Source organism: Calypte anna, chromosome 8 (genome assembly GCF_003957555.1).
Source record: "Calypte anna isolate BGI_N300 chromosome 8, bCalAnn1_v1.p, whole genome shotgun sequence".
Taxonomy (NCBI): Eukaryota; Metazoa; Chordata; class Aves; order Apodiformes; family Trochilidae; genus Calypte; species Calypte anna.
Window position 1 is genome coordinate 20,919,172 of NC_044254.1, and position 27,492 is coordinate 20,946,663.

Below are 27,492 nucleotides of genomic sequence, written 5' to 3' on the forward strand. Positions count from 1 at the left end.
GGTGGCCATGCTGAACATCTGGACCTGCTCCCTGCCATCCACAGCCCAGTGCCACGGGGTCTCCTCTGCCTCCCAACTGCTGTGTGCTCATGGAGAATTGCTCTTCCCTTTGCAGGGGGGTCATCCTGCCCCACCCAACTTCAGGAGCACTGAGGCAAAGTTAGATAGCCCTTCTTTATTTGTATTAGTCAATAGGAACAGTGGGCAGTGCAGTGTCATCCATCTGCCCCCAGCCTCACCATCTGAACCACAGGGTCACTCCTGAAATGTGCCTGTTACTGTTCTCCCTGTGAGACTGGAGGTCTTACTGCTGGGGCTGCGATGCTCCAATGCCAAATGCTGTCCTGCTGCAAAATAAAACCAGTCCCTGCCCCAGAGAGCATGGGATCATGAGAGTAATGGGACAGAGCAGAAGAAAATGCCCTGGTTTCAGACCTCAGCCAGGACAAGAGACCAGGGTAGAGACAGGCAATGCTGATAGAAGCCAATCAGAACTAGAGCTTTCTCCTCTCTTTTTCTTCTCACAGGCAAAAAGAAAGCAACTTTGTTTGACAGCCAGGCTCCAATCTGCCCTATCTGCCAGGTCCTGCTTCGCCCTGGGGAGTTGCAGGAACACATGGAGCAGGAGCTGGAGAAGCTCACCCAGCTGAACATCAGGTAAGCAGCTCCCTGAGGCCCACCAGCATGCCTGGGTCAGCCAGCCAGGGCACCCACAGATGGCAAAGGAGATGGTGGTACCCACAGTTACCAGATACAGGAGATATAGAGCTAGCCAGCACAGCCGAAACATTTCCCTGGAGTTCACCTCAATGGTAGAGATGGGACAGACATGGCTTCCAGAGGGCAGAGACAACCCTTTCCCCTGGGACATGTGTTTTGAGTCTGCAGCTCCCATGTTGATCATGTCCCATGATGGAAAAGGCTGGCAGCAATTATTCATGCTGCACCTTGGCTGCCTTCAGCTCTAGTCCACTTTCCCCAGCACAGCAAAGTCCCCTGTTTAAAAAAAGAAGAATGCATTGTTACTGCTGGCAGTTACTTAGGAAATGGCTGCAGCTGAAGGTTGGCAGATCCCTGTCCATGCCTTAATAAAACTCAGCAGCCTTGGAAAAGACAGTGTTTATTTCAATTATTAATGAATTCCCCAGTCATTAAAAGGTGAAAAAAGGAATCAAACCGCCGACTAGAAGCAAAGTTATGTCACCAGGTGGTAGGAGAGAAGGGAAGAGCATGTATGTCTGTGTCTGGATGGGTTGGTGTGCCAGGGCAAGGGGCTGTGTGTGGTTGTGCAGGGCATGGGTGATGCAGAATCCATCTCTGCTGAGCTTGGAGCTTGCTCGCAGCTCAGTGATATTCATTGCAGATGCAGGGAGAAGGAGGGAGCTTTAGCTAGAGAAACAGAGACCTCCCCAGATGGGTGCGGTCTGAAATCTCCCAAATTCGGCCCCCCACAGGCTGAGGCTGAGACCCACACCCCCCACACACTCCACAAGAAGATGGAGAAAGCTGAGGGGGAAGGGAACAGGGAGCCCATTTATCCCCTACGACACCCAGTCCCCTCGCGAGTGTAATTTATGGTGTAATTTGGGCTGCATCCAACTTAATAAAGGGCCACTGCAAATTAGTGAACAGGTTTAAATGAACAGAAGCAATTAGTGCTCGGAGGAGCCCATCAAAGAAGTTGGGCCAATATCAGAGTGAAACTGAAACCGCAAGCCAGGAGCGGAGGCTGGCTGGCGCGAGGCAGTGATGGGAAGGTGGCGTTTAATGGGAAATGAAAGGAAACCCTAAATCATAAAGCATGACAAGGGCCATTGTGGGCCAGCTGACAAATGAAAAAGAATGGCATTATTCCTTTAAATAACAGCAGCAGTTAGAGAGGAGACAGCTCTCCCCAGCTTGCCCTCGCTTCCCTGGCCCGCTCTGCTCGGCCACGCAGACAGAGAAGAAGAATCAGAGGTCTTTATTAATTATTAAATAACGACTCCCTCTGTAGTGTGATAGATAACATTCAGTGCAGTCAATGGATTCAGGCGCTGGAGAATAATCTGTAACACAGCAGTTCTGTTGGGGACCATCTCCCCAGGCTTGGAGGGCAGTGATGCTGGGGCCAACCTGCAGCAGCAGGCAGGACAGGCAGCAGTAGCAGGCAGCAAAATCAGGCAGCAAGATGCAAGCAGGTCAAGCTCCTGCATACTGCCTGGCTCCAGCAGGGCAGCTCGGTCCAGCGGGTGGCCCCGTCTCCCATTCCCCCACCTTTCTTGCCTGGAAGAGCCGGGAGCACAAACACATCAACAAGAGGAGAGAGAAACTAATAATGATCTCAAATAACCCAATAAACATAAAAATAAAATGTAGGCCCATAAACGTGATGGGCACCGGCAGCCCTGGCCGCTCCCTGCCAATGCTGACTCGTTACTGAAATGGCTGAGCAGCTGTTCCTGATCAGTGGGATGGGGAGAAACAAACTGGGGAGGCTGCTTTCCAAGGGCCTTTTTCTTTTTTTTTTCTTTTTTTCTTTATTTCCTTTTTTTTTTTTTTAATTTAAAGGGGATGCAGCCAATCATGGCTTGTGCTGTTAAGTTTTAATAAACCTTAATGATTTGCAACAAAATCATATATTTCCAGCACTCAAGGTTAGGAAGGTGGATCCCCTCCTGCCCACTGAGTCTAGAGCACCAGAGGTTTAGTGGGCACCACATCAGCTCCCACCACAGCACCAGAGCTCCCTGCAGGCTGGAATCTCCAGCCACTGGGGTGCGTGGTGGGGGGAGCCAGCCAAGATGCTGCCATAGGGCTGGTCTAAGAGGCCAGGAGAGGCTGGTGGAGGAGCAAGGTGAAGGGGCTGCCCTGCTCCATTACCTCTGCTGCATGTTAAGTGCTCATGTGGGCCTTCAGGCACTGATAGGGAGCTCAGAAGAGGGCAGGGAAAGGAAAGGAAGAAACAGAATTCCTTCAGGTGACAGCAGGTGTTTTGGGGGGCTGAGATATGAGGGAGCTGTAAGGAGTCAGTGGATGCTGCTTCCCGTCGTCCCAGCTCACCAGGAGTCTAGGGTTGCCTGCCACTCACCCCAATGCACCCTCAGTCAGCTGGTGCAGATGGAATTTGCTGTCCCCTAGAGACAGGGAGAGCTCTTCTCCTTCACAGGCAGTGCTGCTGTGAACATCCTGGCCCCAGAGAAGGGTCATCTCAAGGTCCACTCAGTTGAAGCATCTCTCAGCAGGGTAGGAGGAGTCATGCTGAGCCACAAGGCAGCACCCACCCTTGCCAAAGGGCTGGGCAGGCCCAAGGGATGGACACCTGCCATTTGACCCATGATCAACATCCATGATCCAGGAGGATCCTGACCTGGTGCAGGGTCAGGCTTTCCCTTGAAAAAGTGAGCTTGAGTGGGAATGAAGAACCGGAGTTTCTATCCTCCTTGGTGCGTCCAGTCTCCCAAAGCACAAGGAGAGACCTGATTGTTCACAACCCACAGCTCCCCTAACTTGCACTGGTCCAGCCGAGCCCCGTGCACAGCTCTGCACAGCCAGGCAAGGCTCTCTGAATGCAAATTTCATTTCTGAGCCACTGGCGCTGTTTCAAGAGCCGGCAGCCTCCAAGCCCTTCTCGGTGTTACATATGTAACAGCCTCATTGAACTTGACATGTCAAATTCAGGCCATTTGTGCAAAATCTCCCTTTAATAATACCGTTTCATTTCGCTCAAATGAGACTTGAATGCATGTAAAATGGAAAAGGATATTTAAGCGCTAACATTAGGCAGATGTCTTGCCAGAGGCCGATTGAATATATGAGATTTTGAAGTGCTTAACACGTTTTCGGTGCTCCCTCTTAGAATATGTCACCTGGCTTTCTTTTTTTTCCCCCTTCTTTCCCTTCCCCCCCCCCCCCTCCTTAAGTGAAGGGTATAAATTGAAAGAAAACAAAACTACAACCCTTGGTTTTAAGGGGTTTAACTCTTGCCAGGCAAGACTGTTGGTATTCCTCCTCCAAAGAGGAATTACTCAGTAGCTCACCTCAGCAGAGGAGGAGCACAAAACAGCGAAGACCAGTGGCAGAAATGATGCTCTCCTTGCTCTGCATGTGCAGCTCAGTGAGCAAAAGTTGCCAATCCCCAGCTGTGCACACAAGTGACACCAAGGTAAAAATAAGAAATAAAACCAACACCCTGCCCATTGCTCCCCAGGCAGCGACCAAAGAGGACAACCTGCTGAAAGGGAACGATGAGTGAGGCTGGGTGGAGAAGCAGCAGGTTAGGGGCTATGGTTGGAATTTTGGGTGGGAGGGAAGATGAGTTTTAATAGAAAAAGAGGGAGAAAGGAGGCATTAGGAATTGTGGAGCACACTCAGCTGGTGGTTCCCAGTGGGTCCACAGTCCCTGGCTGGAGTCTGGGGAAGAGGAATTTGCTGACCATTTAGGAAGTCACATTACAGATGTTACAGTTGCTGAGTCAAGCACCTGAAGGGTGGGAAATGTGCCTTTCAAGACGCTCTGTTTTTGCAAATGCAGTACTTTTTAAAAAAATTATTTTAAAAATTATTTGGCAGGAGGCATTTTTATTTCCCTGTGTGACAGCTAGCAGATTCTTCCCTGCATTGCCAGCAGCAAACCCATGCCTTAGAGCTATGATTTCACATGCCCAAAAGGACAAGGTGTATCACTAGAGCTGGGGAATGATCCACAGGGTGAGGAAGCAAGTTGGGCCATGCCAGTTCTGCTCCTACTTTTGAGGTTGAAGGACAGTGAATGTTCAGACCAGAACTATCTCAGCACTTTCCCCTTATTGAAAGGGGTTTCTAAGCCTGGCAGAGGTAGGCAGCAGTGTCCTCACAGCACATTGTAATACCAGCTGTGCCTGTGCTAAGGCATCTGGGGCTGGGCAGCAGCCACCAGGGATGGACACGCCAGGGTGAGCAAGTGGGGGGTGATGCTCTTCTCACAGCATCCTATGACTGTGCAAACTCTCCTCATCTTTGCTTTTATTACTTTCTTTTCTCCACAATGAATACAGAATCTGAGCGTATTTGTGTTTCAAAGCCCCTTCCTACCTGTTGGCTTTTCCCAGCCTGGGCTAGCAGCTCTCACTGCTCCTTGCCACCATGCAGGGAGCAATCCCTGTGCACTCAGTAGCTAATGAGCTACTAATTCACCCTAATGACCTTTCTGGTGTGTCTAAAAATAATTTCTCTTCTGAATTTCCAATTACAAAGCATTTCCCAGAACACAGAGGCCATCAGGGTCTCTCACCTGGTGCAAATGGAAATGCTGTGGGCTGTTTTCGGGTGACTTCAACAATGCTGTTGCCAAGAGGAAACCAAATAGTGTCGGACAAAGGAAGGCAGAGGAAGATGCAGTGGGAAGGCCTGTTTCAAAGCAGATGAAATATGCAGACAAGGGATTTAGGCTGTCTCTTGGAACCATCTTTGATTCATGTCAGAGGAAAAGAGCCAACCATGGGACTGTGGTGCTCCAGCTCCTGTAGCAGCCCTATGCATACCTTCACCTATGCTTCAATCTTCCTTCTGCATCCCTCTGAAGCTTTCTCTCCCTTGTTTACATGTGTACTCTTTTCCTCTCACTGTTCTTAATCCTCCCTCCTTTGGCAACCAGGGTGGCAGCAGTAAGTCCTGCCTCAGTTCCTGGCACTGCACTGAGCATCCTGTTTCTTTATGCAGAGAGGAAAAGCAGTAACCCTCTTTGGGGCACAGAGGCAGTTCTGAGCCTGGTGGGATAAGGAATAAGGAGGAAGCTAAAACATGAAGGCTGTGGGAACTTGGTCACTCCAGGCAGGGTCACTGTCCTTAAGAGATGTCACCAGGCACCTGGAGACGTAACTTGGATTTCACATCCTTGCACAGGTTGCTTTCCCAGTGTTTTGTGGTCTGATTAAAGCTATCTCATGGTAACTTGCCTCTCCCAACACCCAGAGTCAGCAAATGAGACACATCATTCCCTGCTGATGGACAAGGAGAGAAGAACCCCATCCCAGTGCTCCCTGCACAGCCAAATGACAGGGGGGGGTTGTGCTACTCCTGCTCAGGGTAAGGACACAGAGCAAGTTATGAGACATGGCTCAAACCCTTCTACAGCTCAGGGAACCAGGGTTTAAATATGGCTGCTCCTCCCCCTGCTCCAGGCAAGGGTTTGCTTCATTTCAGTGGGATCTGCTGAGCACTGTGTTGTCTCAAAGGGTCCTTGGAGAAGCCCTTCCCCAGGCCAGTGTGGGCAGCTGCTCTGGGCAGGGCAAGCATCCATGCTGCCAGACCCAGAAGGATACATGGAGTGTGTAAAACCTGAATTAGCTCTGTTGTCACGTGTCACAGCAGGGTCATGGCTCTCCCCTCAGGTCTTCTTGATTTATGCCTGGAGACTTTAACTTGATGGCCAGGTACTTCCCCAGACTTCTTGCTCAGCAAACACTGCAAGATCCTGCAGCCTCTGAATGAGCACAGGCAGTTTTTTTTCCAAGTCACATCAAAATACATGCTGATTCACTTCCTTCCATATGGTAGGCACCTGAAAGTGCTTCAATGAGGACAAGGAGCCCTGGCCCACAAGTGTGATTGCAACCAGGGAAAAGCAAGCATCGCAACCTCCTGCTCTCCACTTCTCTCTGTCTTCTTTCTCCCTTCTTTTCCCCTCTTCTTTTTCCACCTTCTTTTCATTTCTCCCCTTTCTCCCCCTGTTCTTCCCCCTCCCTTCTTCTCTCCCCACCCCCCAGTATCAAGGCGACATCTCCAAGCCAAGTACTTTTAATTTCGCCCGTGGCCCTTGCTGACACGGTGGATATGCACAGCAAGTTAAATTCCCGCCTGATCAATAAAGCAGAAGCAGTGTGTCCGACTGGTCGATATTTTTTTATCTGTCTTCAGCCCAGTCCTGCTGATGACAGCCCCCTGTGCTTCAGCAAAGGCACTCAAGGGCATCGGGCTTTGGCAACACAGCTCTTTTTTTTATTTAAATTAAAAAAAAGAAAACTAGATGCCTGCAAAAAAAAAAAGTTCACGGAGTTTGGCCTTTGCTTAATAACGTTTTATGATTTATCTTAATTTTTAATTGAAAAAAATTTGCGAATTAATTGATTTCTTGGACTTGCCAATTAACATTGTAATTGGGTGCATGATAAATTTCGAGGGAGCATCATTTTTCTCCCTCTCCCTCTTGTCACAGAGAGGGGGAATCGCGAGGGCAGCTGCTTCCTACCCATGAGCCCCCCACTCCCTCCCAAGATGCCACTGCCCTCCTCCCCTCTTGCTACTGTATCTTAAAGAAGGAGCAAGAAAGCTAATAAAGTCGTGTTATTAGAGTCTTGCCAGAGGTGACCCCTTGAGGCATAAATCCAGGCCCGGGAGATGCTGGGGACAGGCACTATTAAGTGTCTGAGTGCTGTGGGAGGCAGGACTGGCCACCACCCCTGCAACACCCTCTTCCCAGGCTCTGGGGAAGGTGGTCAGACATCCTGGACCTCCCAGGGGCTCTCCTGGAGAGTTCTGGTGTCCCCAAGTTGTTCAACTGAGTTGTTCAACATTACCTGTGATGCCAGCCCAGCACTGAGCACCCAGTGCCTGAATGGCTGTTTTCCATAGCACCCAAAGTTTGTCCTTCAGCCAACATCCCCCAGCAAAACCAGGCTGCTTTGGCAGAGCTTTGCTGCTGGGACTGGAGCACAGGAAGGGTCATTCACATCCTGCTCTGCCCTGACCTCTCCAGGGAGTAAGTCCTTCCCCATGGCACAGCAGGGCATCCGTACCACCTTACAGCAGAGTGGTGCTGTGTGGGATCTCAGCTCTAGTGTTTCAGATTCAAGCATGGATGCACCTCCAGGTGCATTGGAAATGGCATCACCTAAAGCTTTCTCTAGCAGTGTAACTCCTGGAGTTTTAAATTAAACACACTCAGTCACTGGAGGAACCCACCTGGCAGTCTCAGCGATGCCCAAGCAGGGCACAAGGCCACAGTGAGGCAGCTAGCAGGGTCACATCCCCACATGGGACATGGAGAAGTGGGTGAGCTGGCTGCTGCTGAAACCAGTAGTGAGGACACAGTGTTATGCCAGGGCCAGGGGAGAGAACAAGCCACACCTGGGGAGACTAGGATGGAGAGGGGAAACACCAAGGAAGTTAAAGAGTGCCTGGTGTCTTTAGTGGCTCTCACTTCCCATGCTGGTGTGGATCAACTCATGGCAGTCAACTCAGGTATTTCATGCACTATCTAAAGCCCATGAGCTTGGATGGGGTGTTGCTGTACTGTCCTGCTGCCCCTGCTACACCCCAATGAGAACAGGGTGCCAGGGGGAGGGTCCCAGGCTTCCCTGGCAGAGCTGTGGCTCTCCCACCAGCTGGGACACTAGAAAGGCCAGGAGCAGCCCAGCTCCACACCTACCAGTGTCAATGGCAGGGAACCATGGGGGAATGAAGGGAAATTTATGAGAAGAGGAGTCTGTTTATTATCTAGCAAATGTGGTGCTGCTGATACTGTGGATTTATCCTCTTTCATCCCCCTCTGATTTGTGTCCCTGCCCCTTGCTGTGGCAGATTAACAATCATGGACAGAAAGGGAAGAGAGACCCTCTAGCATCCTCCCACACTCAACACGCTCAGGCGGTGGCAATGACAGCAGCCTGGGCTCTTCATCCATGGCTTCTCCAGCAGCTGCTGGTCCTGGTTAGGGCTGCTCCATTCCTACCCTCTGAAGACACAGAGCAGGCGGATGCTGCTGTCCATAATCCATGGGTGAGAGCACTTCCCATGGGCCAGGGCTTCCAGGGTAGCACAGCAGGTGAGAAAATTTGTGGGTAGTGCATCTCCTCAGTCATGAAGCACCCTGAAAGTGCTATGAATGTTCCTTGAAGGGCCTTCAGACCGGCGGCACCCACAGCCCATTCCCTGACTCCAGGGCTTGGGTTTGGGACCACAACAGTCAAAACCTTCCTGGGCTACTGACTCCCTGGGAGGGGATGCATGGAAACCCATGGGTGAGAAATAAATCTTCGTTCAGTTATTTGCCCTTAAGCAATGCACGCCTCCTGCAGAGCCTCTTCTGAACTGCCACGTGAGCTGGGAATAATTAAACAGTCATTACAGCCACAGTAGCAAAGAGCCCCCCAGATCAATCTAATGTATGACCTTTCCCTCTGACTTTTCTCTTTATTTTTCCAGCCACCTCCCTTTCAAATAGTGAGAGAGAAATTAAACAACCCTCCCACCCCAGCCTCCTGCTTCACCCCACAAGCATGGAACATCTCATCTTCACACAAAAATCTGTCACCTGCTCTGAGTGGAGGGTGCTGATAGGGGCATGGGGTACCAGGGGTTAAAAAAAAAAAAAAGCCCAGCAGGAGAGAAAGAGCAGGGGGGCAAGTGGGACAGAGCACATAGGAGATTTCAGCATGGTCAGCTCATGGCACAGTGTTTTATGATCCTGCTGCATTTCTGCTGCAGCATCATCTCTTTGGGGGAGGTGGCTGCCCTGTGGGGTCACTTTTGTCACAGCTGACCATGTTGGGCACTGAGGTCTCACAAACACTGGCTGGGGGAGCATTTTGGAAGGAAGTCTGAGACTGTAGATGCAGGGCATTTCTAGTCCAGCATCACCATCAGTTTTTACCATCACTCAGCCACTTCCCCATTCCTGGATGCAGCAGATCTTCCAAGAAGCACTCGGAGCAGGTACCTCTGGCAGACCCAGGCCAGTTTAAAATCCTTCTTGCTGCCCCTGACAGCATGGATCACACTCAACCATGCCAGGGTGTCACTTGCAGCTAGGTGAGGATTTGGGCTCATGTAGCTTTTTGGGGTTGGTTTTTTCTGGTTGTTGTTTTGTTGTGTTGTTTTTTTTTTATCAAACTCCCATTTCCTTATTTAGGCTTCAAGTGGTATCTCCACTTACTTAAACTGGTACTCAAAAATCCAATTCTCTCTCTACCCAGAGACAGCTTATTTACAGCTGGTGTTCCCACCCTCACAGTGCTCTGGACAGCTTTCTTCACTGCCAGGGCTCCCATCCGCAGGCTGCATGTATGAGCCTGCAGCTAAAAAGAGATTGTTTCCACTGGATTTTTATTTTCCTTTATTAAGAAATACGTCAGCTGGCCATGGCATGTAAAACCTTTTGGCTTTGTGGGATCTCATGTAGGAGCTGCACATACTCTGGATGGTGCCTATCAGATTCAGAGGGCTGCTGAGGGTTGTTCTGTGGGAAAGCAGCAGAACTGGAAGACACCAGCTGCATGGCAGCAACATCTTACCACCTCTCAAAGCCCCTTCTGGCTGAAATATGGTTAAAGGATGAGTACAAACAACTGTAGCTGCTCAAGCTCAAGGAACTTCTCCTGCAGTTGTTATTAATTACGTGTGAGGAGTGCAGCTGGGGGTGGCTGCTCTGCCTGGCACCCAGCTCAGCTCTTCCTTGATGGATGTTCATCATAATCCCTGCGTTGTTCACGGTGGGGACTCAGCAGAAATCTTGTTTGAACACACTCGGGGAGCCTGAGAGGCTGTGGTGGGCTGAAGCAGAGCATCAGAGCTGTTTCTGGCCTTCTTGTTGCCGCACTGACACTTCAGACAAGCCCAAATGCTTCTCTGAGCTAAGATTTCCACATCTGACCACATCTCTCTCTCAGTCTCCTCCATGAAGCTGTAATTAAAGTTACAATAGAGATTTCCAATCCTTGCTCAGGGATGCCACGGTAACGCTCTGATGCCAGCACAGTCCTTGCATGCACCACAGTCAGTGCAGAGGAGAGTCCTGCCCTGCTTCCCTAGGGCAGCTGCCTGGCACTAAGTTTCTGCCTGGACTGGGTGGTCAGCCAGTGCCCTGCCTGCATCTGGTGGGTTCTGGGTACCAAGAGCACCCCCTGGGGCATGATCCTCTGCCAGGCAGCTGATGAGCACCCAGAAAACTTTTACTTTGGAGGAAAGTTGAGATTCCCACAAAGACTTGCAAGAGCGAAGTCTTAAATGAATAAGAAAAGTATCATTTTGCTTCTGGTGGAACACAATTAGATCACTTAGCCTTCATCTTTTGCTCTGGATTTTCTGCATAGGAAGCAACAGCTGCTGTTCATGGAGATGATGAGGGGCCACTCCCCTTATTAATGCATATTGCTATTTTTTTATCTATGGCTAGCACACCCCAATAGGCAAGACTATAATGAAACTAAGTAAATAAACCTGAAGGCCATTGTGTGTAACAGCAAGCATGTCAGGGGTAGAGAAACTCCAAGGCAGTGGATAAGGAGGACCCACATTCAACACACTAAGCTGCCCTTTGGGACACCACAACTGCAGCGTTGGGTCTGAACAGCCCCTTGGGGCTCACTCAGAGAGATGCCAGGGATTCCTAATAGCATCTGGGGATGCTCTTAGCTAAATCCCTGCCTACCATTAAAAGACATCTGCATGTCTGTGGTACAGCCTGAGCCTCACTTTCATTGTGGAGGGCCTTGCTGAGAGTAAACGTTCTTTATAAAGCTGACATGCCTTAATACAGAGGAGTGATGGGTCCGTGGCAAGGGCCCCGAGGTGTACAAGGACCCAGCCATGCAGCCTGTGTGTTAACATGCACAGGTGATGCAGCTGGACAGAGCCCTCCAGCAGCACCTCAGGAGGGACCTTACTCTGTTCCCACAGAGGCACAGGACACCCAAAACATATGGGGATGAACAAATGTACAGCCAAAACTGGTGCCACAGCCCTGAGAGAGGGAACCAGAGAGGAAGCAGCCTTGTATAGCTTGGAAATTCAAAGGTGTCAGGAGAAAGAGGAAGCTGTTCAAATCGTTGGGGCTTTCCAGGGTGTTTCTCATCTTCTTTGGTACAGCTGGGGGGTTTGCCTAAAAGGGAAAGAAGTTGTTTTGCTATAATGAACTAGATAAACAATTCCCCAAATAGATTAAAACTAACTGTAACTTATAAAAGCGGGTAGTAATTATATTTTATTAGCTAGCAAAACACCATTTTTTTATTTCGTAGGATAATTCTGTGTAAATCACCTTAATTAGAAGTGTCAGACGAGCCCATGAATACCATACTTAGTAACTAATTTCCTATGTACAGGTTATAATTTAAAACACATGGATCACTCGTTGAGTGGAAATATGCTAGCCATGAAATAATGTGGGGAGTGTTGGGGTTATTACTATGTAAATGTGTAATCATTTCAGACCACTGCAGCCTGGCTGGGTGATTAAAGAGAATCCCAAGGTCTCCAAAGATTGTGCTCTCTGCAAGGGCCTAGAGCGAAAAAACTTTAAAAGGCACCAAAAAGTGTTTGAACTTTAAAGGTCTTGATTTCCCTTTTACCATTTTTAATTTGTCTGCGGTGTTTATGGAGGGGAAGGTTTCTCTTTGCTGATGGCCTTTCGATTCTCAGCCCGCTGCTGGCATTCTTAAGAGGTGTGAAGGTCTGTGGCTACTGTACTTCAGGGGTAGTTTTGTGGGAGGGAGGAAAGCATATTTAAATTGCAGGTTCTTCAGACTCGGATATGACCAGGGCCTGTGCCCACTTATGAGTTGTTTCTAGAAACAAATAAAAACAAATTTCCAACTCTTATTAGCAACAGAGTGTAGCTTAATTACAAGGAGGAGGGTAGTTCTTGTCAATCTTCCAAATGAAGATTACAATAACTTTGCAAAATTTATCTAAATCAGTCCCCTTCTCCATCAGTTCCAAACAGCAGAGGCTTGGCCTTTCAGCTGACCAGAGACTCCCATCCTGAAAACTGCAGTTTCCTGACACTAGCACCATTTCTGGGTGGAATTAATGAGTTTCTTCCTCTTTCCCTCAAACAGGAATAATTTTAAACAATTTTCACAAGAAAAGGGAGGAAATTAGTTGGGTGGGTTTTAATCTAGTGTTTGGATTATGAAAGGAGGAAAAAAAAATAAAGTCGTTTCACACTTGGGGTAACTGAGAAATTCAAGGTAGCGCTGGAGATGGGGAGGGGGTGGAAATCCTTCCCCTTGCACAGGTTCGGGTGCAGCCTGGAGGTGGTGCCAGGGCTGCACCTGACTCTGCTCCCCACCACTGCCTGAGAGCAGTGGGGGGCAGAGTTGGGGCATGGGGAGCATCCTGCACCCTCAGCAAACCCATTGCCTCATGGAAGGGGGGCTGTGAGGGAGGCAGTGCCCACAGCCGCTTGCTCCAGAGCAGAGCTGTGGCACCCAGGGTGACCTGATGGCAAGGGACAACTGCATGTTTCCTTCTTTGGGGTGGGGGGCGAGGCCGGTGGCACTGGGAGAGGAGAGGGGCTGTAGCCCTGGGAGAAAACACCTTCCTCTATCCCTGCTCATTTCATAACATCCAGCCATCTGCCAAATCAAGGCAGATTAAAGCCAGCCAAATTCAATTTCTCCCCACTGCCACTGCAGCTCGGCATCTGGGGCTAAAGTGTCCCCGACAAAGCGAACATGACAGGCACATTGCTTTTTTGTCACATCTAGTACCGTGTTGATCTTCTAAAAGTCTCATAAAAATTTATTGATGTCTCCCATATTGCTGTGATTGAGAAGAAAGGAGCGCGGGTGTGCAGAGCCGGGTGCGCGCGCACGGGCGAGCATGTGTGCGTGTGTATATTAATGTTTCTGAAGTAGATCTGATTTGATATGTCTTGTTCTATTGTCAGCATCTGTTTAGCGAGGCTTTTTAATACTTTCTGGCTGCTGATCACTCATCCTTAGCCTGGGATGCAGGCTTGCATACAAATTTTGTTATTAAACAGAATTCCATTCCCCCCCTCTGCCTTCCCCAACCTCCGCCTCCCTCCACCAGCCTCCCCCCTCCACCCACCCATCCATCATCTCCCCGGGGCTATGGGGAGCTGGGAGCCAGCCGCCCCACTGGCATGCACTTACAAGCACACAGACTGAGCTTGGCAACATATTTCAAGAGCCTTTTGCCTGCTGCAGGTGCTTTGCATTGACAAATCGAATCATGGGGAAATAATTTATTTCCTAATGCTGTTTGCAGCATGTTAGCAGGAGAATTTACATGAGAGAGATTACTTTAATAACCAAAAAATTACAGTGCAGGCCTCCCCGCCATGTCGGCTTTGATATGTAATTGTTTCAAGTTTAACCTGTCTGGAGGGGGGAAGGTGTTATTAAATCTATAGCATCTCCCGCTGGCGGGGGCAGGCAAGGAGGAGCACCGTGGCAGGGACCTCCTTTCCTGCTAAATGGGGAACAAGCTGAATTAACAAATCACTCCAGCCTCCGGCAGAGCTGCTGCCTTCACAATGTGGCTGGAACTGAGGGGATGCCTCTTTATCTTGCTCTAATGCCTGTTTAATCTCCTTGTCTTTCCTTGCCTCCTGTTTTTTCTACTGTGCCTGACCCTATTCAGGGCTCACCATTCCCACCCTTTTCTCCTTGGCTTTCCTGCAGTCTTGATCCCCACTTTGCCCCAGGGCTGGGAGAGGAACTGTGCAAACCCCTGAGTAGGTGGAGAGTTGAGATTTGACTCCACATCGTGCATCTGGGGGGGTTCCATTCGTATGACTGTTTCATTCCAGTTGGATAAATAGTTGGCACTGTCCTCCTTACCATTCCCTTCCAGTCAGGGTGAGGAGGCTCTCATTGGTCCATCAAAGAGGATCCATGTGCTTTGCTATTTGACCTCGTGAAATCCTTCGCAGTGCTTCCCCCTTGACTGCCACAGCAGTTTTGTGACTGACCTTGTTCTCCTCTCTCTTGGCAGCAAGAGCTCCATCCTGAAGGATACCATGGCAGCAGGCACCCCCAAGGTAAGTGAGCAGAGCTTGGGCACAATTTACACCCCAAGCCCCGAAGGCATCATACTATTTATACCTCCTCACAGTCCACTCTCTGTCCTACTACTCAGAGTCCCCCAGGGAGATGAACACATTTTGTGGCTTGGTCAGCACTGGGGCAAGCTGCTGCCTCCATTCACCCTTTGGGCCAGAGTAGCTGAGTCCCCACACAGGGCTCTCTCATTCCCCATGCAGCAGAGGGGAATGTCTGAAGTCCTCCAGCAGGCTCTGGGGCTCCAGATTGTGTCTAATGACAGCTAAGGAGAGCTGATCATACGCAGGCTGAGTTCAGCCTGGGAAATCATGTGCAGGAGTTCCTGGAGCCAGAGCCATTTTCGATCTCTGGAAGAGGGGGGTGGAACTGCCTCAGGGGAGGGAAGCACACCTGAGGAGGAGCCCAGTCACTAAAAGACCTTGTCTCAGTGACTTCACCCATCCCTCAGGACCCACCTCCCATCCTCTAGGCTTACAATGCAAAAATACTAAATGCACAGAGCATCACGGCACCACTGCAAAGGGCATCATTTCCTAATTCATGTCACTATTAGCTGGACTTCTTATGACACAGTGGTGGGAAGGACCAGAGCTTGGTCAGGCAAGTGCAAGGAACACCACAGGGCAGCTGTGGCATTGCACGGCCTCTGAAAACCACACTGTGCTCCCAAAGCTGGGCAAAAGCAAGTGGTCTGGGCTCTCCCATGCTTCTAGGGACACAATCCAACCCAGGGAAGCTCCTGGGTTCCAGGGAAATGAAGAGCATCTCTTACAAGAGGTGTTTTCATGCTTGTTTTAATAGAATTGACTTCAGATCTCATTTTCCCTTTTTTTGTTTTCTGGAAGCTTTGGGTCATTCTTGGCATGTGATGTCTGAAATGGAGACTGAAATTTCAGCTCTAGGTTGCCCCTTGGGGCTGGGTGTCTTGCCAAGCATGTCAACACCTTGTCTGCCCCACCAAGAGAGGGGCCGGGGAGCACCATGCTGACCTGAGTCCCTGGCAGGCCGGGAGACCTCTCAGGTCAACCCAAAAATTTCCCAACCCCCACTAAGAAAAATAAAGATTGCAGCAATGATCCACTATGTTCCACAGATCTGGCATTCCCACCTCCTATGTGCCTATCTCTGCCTCCCAAGCCCTGTCCTGACAGTTTCTCCTCTGGAAAAGAAGCAGAGTAGGATGCAATCACCCAACCCACCCGCCATTGAAAATCCACAGAGCACCTCTAACAGGAGCTGGAAAGGGCACACACAAAATGAAAGCAGCTGGACTCTGCAGGAATCCCTTTCCCTCCTTGTCAGGTCTGAGTGTAGATAACTCAACAGTCCCAAACACATCGCCTGCAAGGGAGAAGGATGGCTAGGAAGACAGATTAGCTGTTTGGAGGGAAACGTAGTGAGTGACTGACAGAGACCAGATAAAGAAGCAGGTCCATCTCACGGCAGGGCCGGGCTTTTGAAGTTTCCATTGACAAAGAATCCCATTTGCCTTGAGCGAGGGGATTAAACTGGGAGTGGAGCGTCATTCTATGTAAAAGAGATCAATCGTCCCCTGTCACCACATGGATCTTTTCCCTTTGCCCATCACATCTGGGGCTAACAACATTAACTTCAAGAAGCCAGGAGAGCAGGGAGGGAGAGGGTGAAATCAGGAAATCTTTCATTCCCTTCTCAGAGAGCTTGAAAGCCTCTCAGCCCAAGAGGATTCATTATTTCTAGGGGGTTTTGCTGGGAGACACGTTCTGTGTGGCACGGGAAGGCACAGCGCTGTCACCTTCACCTTACTAAAGGTCCTTTTGTAACCACGTGGGATTGTGGAGGAGGGTGGTGGGAAGATGAAGGCTGCTTTTTCCCTTTGTCCTCACCAAGTATCTGCAACATTGGGTGGGAATAGCTCAACAGGATGTGAAGTCCAGCTGAGAAAGTCCTGCTGGGGACAAAGCTGGGCTTCTGGGCCACCCTTAACAGTAGTCCCAGGCGGACAGACCCTGGGATGGTCTTGCTGCCTGTGCCCAGGCACTCAGGTATTGCTGCGGATAGGCAGTGCCTAGGAGGAGCTGGGGCCTGTGCCATGTCCCACTTCCCACTGTGGACACTGGTGGAAGGGGTCAGGGGACTGTCACTAGGTTTCCTGTCTGGTCCTTCTCCTGGTGCCAACAAAAGGTCTGACAGCTCCTGCAGCTCAGGAGCAGGAGAAAGAGTCTGCATCTTCCTGTCCCCTGGGAGCATCCAGCATCCCCTGGCAATGGACATCCTGGTCCCATTCATGGGAGATGGGAGCTGGGGTGGGATGCAGGCTGGCCATGTTATTTTTATGGTCACCAGTGGCTTTAGACAACTTCAGGACTCACTTAAGACCTTTGCATATAGCATCCCAACTGTTGCTGCTTCAGTGCTGGTTTCTTGCTGGGGTGCAGCTGGGGGCAGGAGATTTAACCCCCCCATGTTCTGTCTCTTGGCTCTGCTCCCATCCCTTCCCCACAGCTGCCTCAGCAAACATCTCTCCTGGCAATGAAAGCCCAGATGTAAATGTATGTTCCTTGCTTGCCGCTTTCCTGCCCCTGAAGAGCTGTCACTCACTGCACTGGGTCAATTTTCATGGCAATATGTCAAAGAAAATCCAATCACTCAACATGGGATGTGATGAATGCAGGATTATTGTATCAAGTTCTCCTATTATCAGAGCCGATGGAGGCAGTGACAGGCAAGGGCTGTGAGCTGGGGGGCTCTGGCCAACGCATCTGCTCGGGGCCTGGGCTCCCTCTCTGCAAAGGCATCTCGAAGGGCAGGGGGGCTGAGTACCACAAAGCTCCACAGTGTCCAGGATCCTCCTCATACTTCTGTTAGTGACCAGGCCAAATCAATGATGGGATGCCAGTTTGGAAAAGCCACTTGGAGAAGCAGCTGTCAAACCTGCATAGTGAGCCTCAGGTTGAGATTTCTGTCCAACCCTGACTGCCTCCTCCCAGCTGTAATTTCTGTTCCTGATTGCAAGCTTGGATGTTCACCCCAATTCCTGGGACACCCTTTGGTGCCTTGATCTTCATGTTGCTGAGAGCCAGGCAGCCCATTGAGCCTCCACAGCCCAAGACAACAGCTTGCTCCTGTTGGCTTGTCTCATGTCTATGCTTTGCAGCAGGCAGAGGTGCAAAAAGGTGCTGAAAGCCCATCTCATTTGCAGAAAGCACACCAAATGGCCCTACTCCTGAGGTCTTCCTCAGGTATTAGACTTCCAGGACAGTCCTGGACACGTGTAGTATCCTTCTGTGATGATATCTCTGAGACAACAGGAGGAAGAGGAGGGATGGGAAAAGAAATGCTTCACCAAGGAAAAGTTTCAGTGTTGGTGGGAACAAACACTTCATGCCCATGGGAAAAGAGGGAGGATGTCCTTGCTCTTACTAAGCTAGAGACCATGGCTGCATGGTCCCAATTACCAGTGTGGCTGTTCACTAACCTGTCACTGTTGTCCTGGGTCACTGTGTGTCTTTGTAGCTGCAGATCTGGCAGCCTGCACTTCTCCTGGGCATTGTTTGTGTGTTTCTTGATCCCTCTTTATCCTTCCCCTCTTGCCCTGGTTACCTCTTGCAAGAGGTTGTGCAGCAGAGAAGCACGTTTTGTTGAACCCATGTTGATGAGATATATGAGCAGTGTAAGTCTGTCTCTTCCAGCTCTTCCTTGATAAGCCAGCAGTAACTCTGAGTCAGAGTCCCCAGGTCCTCTCAAGTACCTGAGATAACTTCTTTGCCACTGCCTGTCCATACTCTGTCATCTAGGAAGGGAAATCATCTCTGCCCAGAGAGATCACAGCCCCTAAGTTTCAGGATATTAGCTGTAGACTGGTACCTGTCACCTAATGGCATCTGCTGAACTTTCTTCTACTCTCTCTGAGGGTGCTGGTACTGCTCACTAAAGGGGAAGAAGCTGGGCTCTGTGGTAGGTTCAGCATGTCTTTTCCACAGCTGCTTCCCAATACATGACTGCAAATGGCTTTACCCACTGACAGTCCAGCCACACACTGGCTCTTGTTACAAACACTGAAGCAAGAGGCCAGGAACAAAATCCATCTTCCATGCACAGCAGATGCTTGTGTCTGGTGTGTTTGGGTGTGCACCCAAATCCTTGGAGGGTGCCCCCAGGCAGGTGGCCAGCTCGCTGCTCCGAGACCTCCGTGGAGCTGGGAACTGAGCCACAACACCAGAGCCCATTGATTCCCCCACTCACCCCAGTGATTTTACAGCTTCACTGAGCAGTTTGAAAGAGAATTACAGCACCTGGAGGGAAATTTGACCACTAAAGCCCTCCAAGGAAAAAGAGCTTTGAAGCAAGCAAGATTTGGAGCCTTAAACCTTGACAGAATGTCTGTATTAAGCCCTTACCAGCTGCTTCACTCAAGATGAAATTTCTAGCACAATCATTTAACTTCTCTGTATCATGTCTGGCAGGAGGAACAGGGGACGGGTGTTAGGGCCCTGGGGTTTTAACTCCTTCTCTTGTGTCATTGACTGGCTGGAGAAGTTGGAGTAGTCACCCACCTTACCCATGCCTCCTCCTTCTATAGCTGTGATTTACAAGGAAAGATTAGAAAGCTAAATCTCAGCATTGTGGCAAAGCTATGGCCAAGCCTGGGACAGGAGAACAGTCCACAGATATGTAAAGGAGGGAAAATTACCTAGGGTAAGTGTTGGCTGAACACGCTCCCTGCCAGTTTGGGGTGATAAATACCAGAGCCACTCCAAAAAAATATTCTCTGCCAGGTTTTATTCCATTAAAAAAAAAAATTATCCCAGGAACAAAAAAAGCTTCTCACTCCCCTTGGGCCAAACAGCTGTGCCATTAGTCTGGGGGAAAACACTGCATTCAGCAGGAGGAGAGGCAGAGGGATTTGGTCCCAGAGGGGAGCTGGAGAGACTGGCAGATCACAGCAGACCTTGGCCAGATCTCTTTCCCTCTGAATCCCCAACAGGCAGTTCTGCTGGAAGAGGCCCCTTTTCCCACTGTGTAGCTGGTGTCTCGTCCAAGAGGACCCAGACCTTGATTGCAATCCCAGATGTGACCATAACAGGCACAGAAATAAATCAGTACCTCACTTTCTGTAAGCTTATTCTGTTTGTGGACCACTGGAATCCTCCAGCAAAGGCCAGAAACTGCTGATACCATTATTTCTGTTCACTATTCACACCCTTCTCACATTTAAGCCTTTCATCCCCAGCTCCATCCCACCTTTATCTCTGCCAGCTAAAAGGCACTGGATAATTTTACCTCTAACTTTCCCAGGAGCAAATGTGGACCCTCCAAAAGCTTCTAGGAAACTCAGCTCTAATAGTAGTGTCTTTGTGTTAGGGATCCTCCAGCAATAACATAAAAAATGGCAACTAGAGTCAAGGGGGAGAATCACAGCAAGGCCTGGTATCACTCATTGCTTTCGGGTTACAGTTCCCAAGTGATAACAGCTATTAGCAACACTTTGACTGCTTCCCTACGGTGGAGGGGAGGGCAGGAGACAGAAAACATGTCAAGCCATCACCTCCATGTTAAGTGATAAGTACCTATTTAGATGGCAGAGTTAAAGCTGAATGCATCAAGCAGAGAACACTTTGTGCCAAAAATAAAATGAAAAAAAAAAATAGAAGAAGGCCATATAGATACATAAAAAGCAGGGTTAGGGTATTTGTTCTGCTGACAGCAGCTGTGATGGATTGTTTAAGAAAGATAGACTCCCTGTGTTTTTCCAGGGCTATCAGAAAGCAGGAATCCAGCACTTTAATACTCTCAAATGACTGGCCTTGAGAGGCAGCAGAATGTCAGCAGCACTGGCTGGGCTCTCCCGGTGCTGACACCTGCCCCGGCTGCCAGCGAGAGCCAGCGCTGAGGGCTGGGGCGGCAATTTCCATCCATTTCCTTGGTCTGGCAGCTGCACCCTGACACCCATCCCCTCCCCTCATGCTGCCCCTGGCCCACACCTCCAGCCCCTGTGGGTCAGGAGCCAGCAGCATGCTGGTACACATGCCCTTGCCAGCATCCCTTTGGAGCTGCACACAGCTCCTCTGCCTGAGCAGGGAGGAGCAGGTCTGGAGAGCGATGGACTGGGAGCACAGCAGCTGGCACACCAGCTGCATGATGCACATTTGAGACATGCCAAACCTGCCCATATATTTATAGAAGTAAACTATATGTTGTTCCTAATTGCAATGGGGCTTCTGAGACATTTACAGAGGCTGCAACCCAGCTCTGCAGAATTGCTTGGTCCATGGAGGGTGTCAGGACCTACCAGTGTGTGAACCTCGCAGCATGAGCAAGGTTCTGCCTCCTGCAGTGCCACGTCCCCAGGAAGAGCCCAGATCTGTGGACACAAGCAGGGAAAGCCATACACCCAGACACGTCTCTTCCCCTGGGCAGGGCACAGCTGGGCTCCAGCGGGTAGGATGGAAACGCCAAGCAGGGCCATGGCTGCCCAGCACAGCATGAGGAAGGAGGGAGTATGTGGCTCAGACAAGATTGATGGCCTCGTTGCCATTAAGAAAAAAATTAGCCGGTGGCGGCTATCATATTAAAGGGTGAAGAAGCCGTGAATTATTTTCTTAAAGATCTTATCACTTACAATGATAATTTTACCTTCCAAAAGGCCACTTTTAATGAGGCAAGCCAGGCAAAAAGTCATGATTTAATGCCAGATTTTTTTTTCCAAACACATTTTACTGCTTTTTTGTCCATGTTTAAAAAGAGCCGGTGACCTTTTTTATTTAGCTTGCCCCAGGTGTAATGCTCAGGCTGATCCTCTCAGGGTTTATAACCTCCACAGAGAGTGCCTTTACCCAATGGAGAGATGATTTAAAGGGGAGGGAGAAATATGAGGCTGCATGGCCGCTCACATAAGGCCCTTACTTCATCGTTGGTGCTGGGAGACGTAGTTTGCCAGGGAAAAGCTGCCTTTTCCCTCCACATCTGTCTTCCAGGATGCCTGTCAAGGGAGGGGTGGGGATCATATCACTGCCTCTTCCCTAGGTAGAAAGTGAACAGTGTGAGTGGAGGGAGCACCAAATCCTCAGCTTGGCATGCTGTGGACATGCATCTTCACTTCTTAGACATTGGGAAATGGCCCCAACACAATGATTTGGGAAAAAAAAGAGGCCAAAATTGAGATGGCGGAGAGTCTGGCCTAATGCAGAAATGAAAGTCACCCCAATAGCGAGTGCCTTTCTTAATCCCATAGCCCCTGAGCCTGCATCCCTGCCTGTCCCCATGGCTGCCTGAAAGGCAAAGTGTGGCAGAGCACACGGAAATGAGAAAAACAAATGAAGTCAAGTTTCCTAAGAGTGAAGGGGAAGTGTGACTTGGCATCTCTAACGCTGTGTTTAACATGCCGGCGAGGTATTTAGAATTGAAGTGCTTGCACACAATTTAAAAATAGACAGTTTATTAATCTAAACTGCAAGTGTATGTAGAAGAGGCCTCGAGATTGACATCTTTGGGATTAGTTTAGCCCTGCGTTTTTCCAGAGGTCATCGCCATGGTGCTCAGGAGGTTTGTGGAATAAATGGGGCCGGCGTTCTTCCCAGGACCACACGCTAAAAACTAATACATAACGTTTAATTTACTGTCTCCATAGCTAGCCCAACCATTTTTCACATAATAATATTGGATTAGAGCTACCAGAAGCTGAGGGGGGAGCTGGAGGCGGGGAGGGTTTGTCTGTCTGTCGCCAAGGAATGGGGATATGTGTATTTTTTTTCCCTTCTCCAGAATACATTGTAAGACAAAACGGGTTTAACCCTCCAGCACCAGGGTGCTTGGCTTATTAGACAAGGGAAAGGGCATTAGCACCACTGCAATCAGGGCTGCTGTTCTCAGTCTGAGCTGAAAGATGAGCCTACATCCCTCCTTTTTCTAGGATATGTGCAATTTCACTTCTTCAGAAATGGTCCTTTTTCTCAGTTTGCAAAATAAAAGGCAACAGTAGGAACTCATGGTCTGCACTCTATTTCCCATGGCTATCAGAGGGTTTCTCCAGAAATAAATGAGCTGCTCACCAGAATTATCACTGGCTGGGTTTGTCCAACACGTGAGGCAGGAGAAACCACTGCTCTGCCCCTCTGTTTCCTGGGAAGCAGAAGCCAGTCTCTTGCTGCATGCCCCCAGCCTCACTGGCCCACCCAGCACTTGGCATCCCCATCAGGCTGAGCCAAGGAGTGTTCCAGCCCCAAGATATGTCTAGCACAGCCCTCAGTGCTGGCAGGAGGGATCATGCCTGGGGAGATAACCAAGCAGCCCAGCAGGTCATGCTCCCATCACTGCTCTCAGGACATCATGTCTCTGCACAGCCAGTAGAACCCTGTTTTATGTCAAAGACCTGCAGTACAGACAAGGATATGGCTCTTGCCCTTATGGCAAAGCTGGCAGCTCATGCCTGTGGGGATTGACCCAGCATCCCCAACCACCCTCTGCCACCTCTATCCTAACCATGCTGCTGTGCTTGTCTCACCAGAACTGTCCAAGCCCTGGGGATGGCAACCTGCTGACTGAACCAATTTGTATGCTGAGTCATTTTTCTACTTGCTCATATCTTTCCAAAAAATGCACATTTTTTCACGTTTCATTTCAGCCCAGAGGCAAATGTTTCTGGCATACTTGCCTTCCTCCAAGGTATTATGCTTTTTAATAATGTTGTCACCACACTTGACCTGTCCAATTCAGATTATATCTACACTTCCCTTCGCAAACATACACATCTCTGAGTAGTCATTTATTGTCAGATCTCGCCAGCTGATTCTCAGAAACAAACATCTGGAGAGCTGCACTTCCACTGTACATATTTTCCAATGTATTAGGCTATATTTAGCCTAGTTTAGCTAATTTATATTTTAAATTAGAATTTTAAATTGCATTTTTCCTCAAACTCTTCTAATAATAAACTTCACTTGCAACTCAGTGTACATTTTTTTAGACACTGTCAAATTCGTACAGTAATTTTCCCACTAGAGTTCACTGTGTGTAGAATTTAGACTTACCTACTATTGACTCAAAGTTTACCAGTGATTCCTTAGGTCTCAAATATCACTGATCTTTTTAACCTTCTAAAATGCTCTTTTTTTCTATGCTACTTATTAAAATAAATAGCATCATTACAGCAGGAAGAGGTAGTTGCTCTGCAAAGGTGCTGAGAGCTTTAGCATAGTTTACAAAGCTATTGAGAGATTTAGTGCCACTTACAGAGGAGGACAAGGGCACGTTAGTGACGCTCCACATGGGCACAACTTCACCTTCCTGTGGAATTTCTGGTGTGGTCCTCACACATCATTTCCAGCAGGGACTGATTCTGCCCCCAGATACCAGAGCTGGAAACAAAATTGCCATCCCTTTGGTGCCTGATGCCTGTGCACTTTGTTAGACCTTGCAACCCAGTTCCCTTATGAGGCAGGGCCCCATGGGAGGAGCACTGCCAGCCCCACACTCAGCAGTCTGTCCCAGTGCAGCCCCACAGATGCTCTCTGTGGCTTTAAGGACAGCTTAGCAAGGGGCAGAGAGCTCAGCAACACTCACAGCATTTCTCCTTTCTTTTGCAGTCAATTTTGTTGTCGGCCTCAATCAAGCGGGAAGGAGATTCTCCAACAGCATCACCCCACTCCTCAGATGACATACATCACTCAGACAGATACCAGGTAAGCAGAAGGATGCTGCCACTGGTCTCAGCCTCTGAGACAGTTCACCCTGGTGCCCACAGCTCTCTGTGCCTGAGCACTCAGCCTTTAGCTCTGCACCACTGCCCCAGCTCACCTGCCTGCAGCATGGGGATGTAAGGACTCAGTCCCTCACAAGGCTAGGAAGATGTCCTTTTATCTGCACAGTCCTCCCAGCTCTGACTTTAAACTGCTTAAAATCTTTGCAGAGCTTTCTATTGCATTATATTCATAATCTCAGTTGTTGCCATGGTTATGTTTGTCATTACTTACCCTATGCCACTGAGAAACTTCCAGAGAAGTGATTTTTTTGTAAAACGGTGACTGATGTCAGCCTCTAGCAGGCCAAAATTCTCCATTTCACTGTTGTGCCGCTGCCCAGCAAACTGACTCCTGACTCCCAACCAACCAAAACAGAAATGGTTTTGGACCATTCATAGACATGCCAGTATGTCTTATAAAACATCCTTTCCCCAGAGGAGCAGCAGGTCTTGTAAAGTTGAGGGAGATGGAGCAAGAAGAGGAAGGCAGCAGCAAAAGTACAGTTTTGCTTGGTTTAAGTCTGTGTTTTTGGGGTGGGCTGCCACACTGGACTCTGACTCAACACACATCCAAACTGTTTGGCTGCTATCCTGCACTCAGCCACTGGCTTCAAATAAGCTGTCAAAGGCAGCAAATAAATTAATGGTGGCCTTCAGCATGGAGCCAAGCATGTCTCTGCCTGCCATGTAGAACAGCTGGGTGGACCATGTCTGTACCAGCCTGGCATACACCCATCACCCTGTACCCTGCACTGCTCTGAAGTGATACCCTGTGCCCTGGGTCAGGCAGAGGGTCAAATTTTATCTACATCAGCTCTTGAATATCCAGAGGCAGAGGCTGATGACCAGAGATGGGGCTTTAACAGAGCAGCCCCAGTTAAAAGCATCTGTTCCTGAAAATAGGTCCTATTAATAGCAGATTTGCAAATTTTTTGCCCATTGTTTTCTCCTCTGTCTTATTTATTGGTTATTTTATCATATATGGGCTAGATCCTCCATTGTTTGCTAAGTATTCCCATGTAGCCTTCAGTTACAACAGTATCACATCATAAATCACTTTACCCTTGTATGACTTATGGGAGCTGGTGCAACCTAAGAGAAGCAAAACCTTGCAGAAGATCCAGAAATGCCTGATTCAGGTAATCTTGCTCTCTTTCCTGCCTGTTTATAAAGGTTAATAAATAAATCATGTTCTTTCTGAAAGGGCATGGAAGAGACTTCTGCTATGGCCCTCTTTGTTGGAAGACACCCGTCCCTTCCTGCTCTTCCAGACTTCAGTCTGTGAAATTGGTGGTCTCTTGCAGTCCTCCCTTCTATAAATTTTTATTATGTCATACTTGAGGACAAATATTCTCAGCAGAAGCCCCCTCTATATGCTGAGTCTAGCTAGTCCCTAATGTGTTTTAAGTTTGTGAGTACATTTTATGGAGGGTTGCAGCCCTTAATGCAGACGTGTAATGGGAGTTGTAAGCCTGCTCTGCAGGGAGAAAAGACCTCTGGGGCCTGATTTTCATTTTATGCTTGTGCTGGCTGTGTTATGCTGCTCTGGCAGTGTAAAGGGACCTCAGAATGGGTGCCAGGGTTGTGTAAAGCCGCAGCATGTCCTTAATAAAACCACAATGTGAATGAGAATTCAGTCTTGCTGGCTTACCAAGTGAAATGTTCAGGAAGCAGGGCAGAAGACTCTCATGGTGGTGACTTTAAGAGCTACAAAATTCAGCTTTCCATATGCAGAGGTGTGCTGGAATTATGAATGTGCCTTCTGTTGTCTGTGATCTAATCGTGAATACACAGTGTATTAGTAACATGTTAGGATGTGAGTTATTGGCGAGTAGGTTTTCAGAATTCCTGTGGCTTAATTTTCTTGGTCTTCATGCTTATTTACCACAGGGATATTTAGGGAAGAAGGAGATTTATGAACCCACAGGAATATGGGCTTGCACAGTGCTTGGCCTGCTCCAAGTGCTGAGTGGGAGCTGCAGTGGAGGCAGTGGGGTGGCTCTGGGAACTGGGGAGGCGAGTCCCCTTGTCTTCCCTCTGCCAAGCCTGGCAGCTGGAGTCTGGTACATGGACATTGATCAGATCAAAGTGGTGGCAGCTGGTGTAGTGCAGGACCTTATGACATGCGTCAGTGGTGGGTGCTCCTCTGAGATACAGTTTGTCCTGTCAGGTGGGGCTTTTCTGAGCAAAAATACATCCATTTTGGTTAGATTTAGATACAACCCTGAATCCCCAGTGGAAAAAGCAACAGCAGATTAGAAATTGTTCATGGTACTGCAAAGATAACATTTCAGGCTTGGAGAGAGACCACCCGGCATGGGTCAGCTGAGCTCACAGAATATCTGTGACATGAATAAGATGTGGAGTAAATATAAGTGAAAGGCTAAAATCCTCATCCAGGAAAGGCACATCTCCCTCCACCTGAGCTCAGCAGGGAGCAGGCATCCTGAAAGACAGCTTAATTAATAAAAGGGTAAACCAAACAATCGTGAATGTAAAACATAGAATCATAAAATACAGTTGCATTTCAGCTCACAGACAAAGCTGGGATGGATGATGCAGGTCTGCACTGCACAAACCTTACCAGAAGCACCAGAACTTGCTTACTGCCCATCAAAACATACCAGGGTGGTTTTTTGTTTTCCCCCTGAAGAAGGCATGGCAGGTTATCAGGTGCCAGGGTGAAGTCCCAAAATGTAGGTTTGATTGCAAGAAACAAAGCCTGGGCAGTCTGCAGAGTAGGAAACAAATGGGATTTGAGTATGTAGGAGCCTGTGCTGCTCAACTTCTAGCTCCTAGCTCTGTCCTACCCTCAGGCAGGTCCATGGGGATTATCCCCCACCATGGCTGTAGGGCTGATGTGGGAAAGAAATCCATGAATCAGGCTTGATCATAAGGACTGAGGTTTTTATTACAAAAGCCACAATATATACATGTTCAAGCTGCACAACCTGGGAAAGATCATGGTAGGACTTCTGTTGCTTAATGATTTTAGGAAAGAAAAGA

The 27,492-nt window shown here is 49.0% G+C and overlaps 1 protein-coding gene across 1 annotated transcript in view; it reads left to right on the top strand.

The window, feature by feature from the left end:
- RNF220 (ring finger protein 220) overlaps positions 1-27,492 on the top strand; it is a 217,029-nt gene that overhangs the window by 132,190 nt on the left and 57,347 nt on the right. Inside the window, 3 exon segments of the mRNA XM_030455208.1 lie at positions 528-657; positions 14,701-14,746; positions 24,332-24,427. Coding sequence (XP_030311068.1) covers positions 528-657; positions 14,701-14,746; positions 24,332-24,427 — 272 coding nt within the window.